This window comes from Pygoscelis adeliae, unplaced genomic scaffold (genome assembly GCF_000699105.1).
Source record: "Pygoscelis adeliae isolate BGI_AS28 unplaced genomic scaffold, ASM69910v1 Scaffold429, whole genome shotgun sequence".
NCBI lineage: Eukaryota > Metazoa > Chordata > Aves > Sphenisciformes > Spheniscidae > Pygoscelis > Pygoscelis adeliae.
Window position 1 is genome coordinate 1,076,417 of NW_008825561.1, and position 6,117 is coordinate 1,082,533.

General features: G+C 39.4%; 1 protein-coding gene across 1 annotated transcript in view; it reads right to left on the bottom strand.

The window, feature by feature from the left end:
- Positions 1-426: 426 nt before the first annotated feature.
- Positions 427-6,117, bottom strand: part of LOC103923940 (alpha-1-antiproteinase F-like) — an 8,633-nt gene continuing 2,942 nt past the window's right edge. Inside the window, exons 2-4 of the mRNA XM_009332379.1 lie at positions 4,779-5,049; positions 1,802-1,949; positions 427-615 (exon numbers count right to left, since the gene is read on the bottom strand). Coding sequence (XP_009330654.1) covers positions 427-615; positions 1,802-1,949; positions 4,779-5,049 — 608 coding nt within the window. The remainder of the gene's footprint in view (positions 616-1,801; positions 1,950-4,778; positions 5,050-6,117) is intronic.

The window sequence follows — 6,117 nt, forward strand, 5'->3', positions numbered from 1 at the left end:
GCACAAGTAGTAAAGTGCCATAACTTGTACCCATTTGTCAGTCAACACAAAAAAAAGGTGAGAAGGCAGCCGTGAAGGAAGAAGCAGGCTTACACAACCCTCTCCACCCACATGCTCCTCATCTTCCCTGCTAGAAGATGTATCTATGCTGTCAGTATCACACAGGCCTATTTTGTCCCAGATCTAATGACAGTTCTGCCTGAATGCAACCTTCTTTAAAAAAAAAAAAAAAAAACAAAAAAAAAAACCAAGACCCAAACAAACATGCAACTATGACAACTTAAATTGCTGAAGAGTCTCATCTACAAAAAACAGTGAATAACATCAGTTAAGAGGTGGAGAGCCCTCTGTAGCCATGCCATACTCATCAGGTCAAACACTTGATTTAACAGTAGTGATCACCGCATACCTAATATGTACATCAACTTAATCTTTTTTCAGAGGGTTCACAATTTTTCCCATGAAGAGTATATTGCTCTCCATAGTTATGACCATTAGGAAGGGCCTATTGAATGTAATGGTAACCGGAACAGACATAGGCACTATTTCCATGCCTGTGGCAGCTGCTGCTTCGGTGCCAGTCTCATCCACCTTTACCACAGCCTTATGAATAGCCTGTGAAGAAACAGATATGTTACTAGTCAAGGGTGTACAAAACTAGTCACCTAAATAAGAACTTGAGCTAAAAGTGCCTGAAGAAGTTATTGGTAAGAAACAAGCATCAGATGGACAGATGTGAGTCCACTGCACAAAGACAGCAAAGTTGGAAAAAAAATCAGCAAGCTACATGCTGCATAGCTTTCCTAGCCCCAGAGAGGAAAATTTCATCCCTGGTGGAGGGGCATGTCCCTGCTAGTGAAAATATTTGCTTTGTTTCTTTTCTTATTCCCTGCTCCCACTCGTGCAGATCTGTGGATCTAGACTAAAGGTTAAGAGAGCAAGATCATATTCATATTTAACTGTCTATGAAAAGTTACTATAGTTGACGAATTAACATGCAGATTAGCACAATGAATAGCATCCTGAAATTATGTTTCCCGTTTTCCTTAATGTCTTAGAAAAAATGGGAGCAAAAGAGAAGGGCCAGAAATGGAGGGCTAGAGCAGAGAAACATGTAAGTTTTACCTTGCAAAAGCAAGATATTCACAGACCCTAATTCACTAACTTCCACCTGAGGTCATGAGGGCAGTTGCTTTTTTCATATTAGACAATGAAATTTGCACTGATTGTCAGCTTTAAACTCTAGGTTTATGGAAGCGTGACTTATCTGTAGCTTTTGCCTGGGCCTGGCACTAATGAGAGTCATTGCTCATAGGCTTGAAGTAAAATGCTTTTAATAACTGCATTTTCTTTTCCCGCAAACAGTTTAAAAGCAAGCAGTGTTTTTCCTCTCCCCTCCATAAAACACAAGCAGTGATACGTCCTACAGCTCCCTACTTGCCCACAGGCAGGCTTAAGAAGGTAGACACAAACAGAAGCAGCAATGTAATGACTGTAACAACACACTGCAGGAGAGTACCAAGGTGTGGATAGACGACGATTTGGTCATATCTGTTTTATAAGGTTGCCAAGCACAGATAAAAAAGGCCTCCTGGATTAAAAAATTACAGATTTATAAACTGCTCCAACTCAATTGCACTGACAGCACAAGTAACATGAGTGAAATACTCTGTATGCCAACAACCACCTTTTCATGTGAAGCAAAGCCTCTTTACACGAGTTTTGCATTGTGAATAGTTGTAAAGAAAGTGATGCAAGTCAGTAACCATGGGCCCATAAATCAAAAAACAGTATGACTTACCTGGGAAATTCTGTGCTGGGGCTGCCCAGTGATCCCAGACAGGTCAGCCTTATCAGTGAATACATCCATGATGCCCATTTTATATAACATATTTTTTAGGTTATATGTCCCATAAAGAGTGAATTTCGGAAGATACAAATTTGCTGAGCTGCCAGAAATGAAGTGCAAGAGTAAGGTGAAACTTTTGATCAGATATCACAGTATAACACAGACTCCTGAGAGACAAACTTATTTTGCTTTCTCCTCAAAGACATTTTGCTTGCAGGCTCTCTCTAGCCTACATGGGAGATGTATAGTGACATTAATCTGGGGAGAAGAAAAGACGGTTTATAACAATGTTGTAAGGCTGGTTGAGAGGATAGGGTTGTAGGTTGCTGGCTCACAGTCTGCAGTAAGCCAACACATGAACAATGAGACTGACCCAGCGACCATTCGGCACAACAGCACAACTGTACCTCCCTAAGGATCTTCATCTGACATTTTCAGAAGTTAGTGATATTTTGTGCATTCTACTGGAAGCACCTTCATCATGCCCCATTACTGAGGATGCAGAGGATTCACTTTGTGAAAAAGTGATTCTTTTAGATGTCTCAAGCTGGGCACAAAAAATCCAACACATCCAAGTTCACTGGTTACTTTTTGGGGAAAAAAAAAAGTTGGCCTTGCGCATTTATCATATAAATCAGGACAGAGAAAACAAAAAGATATACCAAAGGAGCAGGACAATTGTGGTGGTGATTGTATGGATGACAAAGTAAAAAACAAAAGCACTTTGACAGAATATAATTAGTCAACAGATAATTCTTTTTCTATGTCAAATCCAATGTCTGATTTATTCAATTTTTTTTTGAAAGTGACTAGTTTGCTGCTTTCCATAAATTAATAAAAGCCCCATATTTCTGACTCATTTCTTCCTTGCTTTTTCAGTAAGGATCTAACAATTCCTTTTCAAAGGTTAAAACCAGCACTTACAGCAGCATAATGAGACAGAGGTTAGTGATAATGCTGACAGTAGGTACTGTTTTCTGGTGAGAAACCAGGACAACTGTCCAGGGTTCCAGGTCAGGGGGATGTGGAGCACTTAATGAAGCTGGCCAGAGAGCAAGTCATCCAGTGGACAAGTGGGAAGGAAAGGGCTCATACTTCCAGCATAGCATAGCATCTAATGTCAAGTCTGGCTGGTACCCGAAAATGAGAGTGCTAGTGGATTGATAACAGGTTGCTGATCTTTTACTTCTGCCTAATTTCTGACTGTGCTGATTGCTCTCTCAAGTGAGGATGCAACTACCATTGAATCATCTGTCTTGCTATTACATACAGACACTCATTCACAAGACCCCACTTGCTTTCAACAGGCAGGAAAGGGAAAGCCATAGACACACAGCACCAGTGCGACCAGGCGGGCAGCACTGGGATACACTTTCCAGAAGACAAATGTTTTCTCCACAGTTCAGCCATTAAATAGATCTCAGCTGGCAATACTTTGGCATTATCCCCTGTTCAGCAGCCAACAGTAATGAAAAATGTTCCTCACAATGCTTCTGCAACTTGTGTCAACGCCAGTTTGCAGACAGAGAAACAGGGACGAACATAGCTTGCCCACAGTCCTTAAATCATTCCATATCCTACATCAAACCCATTTATTAAGACTTCCCAGAGACTTGAAATAATAGCAAAGGGCCATCAGTTGCTTTGAAAACTAGAGGGAAAGGGAGGAGTTTCTGTCATTAGTTTTCAGGAGAGAACTGTCATGATGAAAAATGGGGAGCTGCATGAAACTAGCTCGTCTTTGACAGTGATGATTTTTTAATTATAAGATTTACATCTCCCATTCATGGCTTTTAGGTAGATTATTCCAGTTTGGGGAGGGGGGAGAGGATGGAGGGAGGAAATATAAATAGTGGCTTTCTTGCTGATTTTAAAGGCAATTGTGTTTCTTTCATAAAAATGATTCATAAGTATCTTGATTCACCATCTTATTTGTCCTACAGTGATTTTAGTCACAAACCACATAGCTACTCCCAGAAGTTTCAAAACTGTGAAAGTGCACAGAGAATTTTTCTTTTTTTTAAATGAAAAAAAATTTTAGATTCTTTTGATAAGATTTAACAGTGCATCAGAGTTGAGAGCATGATGCTGATTTTGGTTTTCTCTATTAGGATATCATTTTTGTCTTGAGAATTGATCATCTAAAATACAATTTTCAAATGTGCATGTGTGAAAGTTTTTAACATGACACATCGGATCCATGAATGAACACAAGGGCTTGATTCTGTAAACATGCTGTACCTATGCTTGTACACATATTTTATCTCATCAAAGGTTACTACTACACATGACAATAAATGGTGGGAGTCTAAAGTTGTTTTTAGAAAGCATATAAACTTGCTGCCTTCTAGTCACAAAGTTACCTTGAAGCAAGTGTAGCTTATTCCAATTTTGCCTTCCTAAGTCTTCAGAGAGCCTGAATATAGTGGCTCTGCAATGTGCCAAGCTGCTCTACACCCTTATCATGGAGCTTTGCCCTCACAATTGCCAAATGAAAGCTGCTATTTCAGCATTAAATGTGCAATTATTGGTAACTGTAATAGGCAGAAAGGAAGCAAGAGACAAGGAAAAAGGCTGAAGGAAAGTGGTAGGAATTTACCTGTAAATAGGATAAGGCAGAAGACCTCGGGAAAAAAAAGTGAGAAGAGGTCTTAAGAGAGAAAACTGGGGGCTATGGAGAGTTGAAGATGGGAAACAAAATGCGGAAATGGCAGAAGTCCTAAAGCTGTGAAGGTTTTCACTTCATGCAGTACTGAACGTGAAAACACAGGGACACCAGAGAGCCAGATTTCAACTTCGGTCAGTGGGAATTCTTCTGTAGGTTAAAACAGAACCAAAAATAGTGTCCTGATTCTGTGTCATAGCCCAGCAGATTGAAACTAATGTGTCTCCTTGCCTACCATCTCAACCAAGAACTGCAGAATTTTACCTTTTTGAGACTAATGTCCTCCACCTTGACATACGTTCACAAGACAATCTTTTCTCCAGCTTCCTCATTCTTCCTTGATCAGGCAGTATAAAAAATGCCGAAGCACCTCCTTTGTAATCCATTTGCACCACAGTGGAAGACAGCTGTTCATCATAGCCATGCTTGAACAGGCCCATTCCAAACATCATCGGGACTTCAACAGCCTTGTTCCCATCCACAAAGAACTTGTTCGTTTTAGTGTATTTTGGATCGAAAGGTTTTTCCCATTCAGCTTGAAATATAAGAGACAGAGTTACAGAATATTTTGAGGACATGAAACCATAGGGCATATCACCATAGGACACATTCATAGATGACAGAATCTGGTACAGCTGGTTCAGCTTCAAAGACAAACCAGTTTGCAATGAGCACTTGATCTTACTGAATACTCAGAATAATTCAATAGCAACACACAGTAGGTATAGTGTGATGTAAAAACTTCCCTCAGATCTTACAGCAGGCTGCAATATCCTTCATTTAGATGAGATACCAAGTGTTCTAGTGTGCACTTTTCCTCCATGACAACAGTTTTAAGAAGCCTATAAAGCCCTCATATGATGCAGCCTTTAAATGAGAGCTCAGAAAAAGAAAGATTCCTTTCCTTATTCCCATACCAAAATTGACCTGTGAAGGGTGACATGAGGGATGAATTCTCCAGAGAAATGAAGGGATTCAGGTTACTTGCAGAGAGAAGGGGTTTATATGCCACTTTAGTTGATGGCCAATAAAGTCATGAAGAACTTAATTCTACCAGACTGCTGAGTTAAAAAAACAAAACAAAACAAAACTTTGTTTTTCTACTGTTATGCTCACGATATTAAATTTCCAAAGGCTCCTCGCTTAGTCATAGTGAAACAAACTGTCTACATTGAAACTCTGGAAGATACTTATCCTCAGCGGAGAGGAATTTCTAAGCAAAATTCCAGTTATCCACTGGATATTTCAGAGGCTGAGCAGATTAAAAATAAGGGGAAAAGTTGGTTTGTTTGTTTTTTGGGGGGTGGTGGTGGTTTTTTTGTGGTTTGTTTTTTTTTTTTTTAAAGAAAGAGAGATTGTTCTGTAGTAAATTTTGCCTTCTAGAACAAAACTAATTTTTTATCAAATTTAATGGGCAAAAGTAGGGCCACAATGCTAAGTAAAATAAGTGCCATCAAGAAAACCATGAAATAAGATGCAACCCCTTTTTACTTCTGATTTCTATTTGAACAATGATTACTAGGCAGTAATGGAACAAATGAAATAGTTCTCGTCTGCTGTTTCCACCATCTGTGAAATAGACATAAACAGCACTTATTTAGTA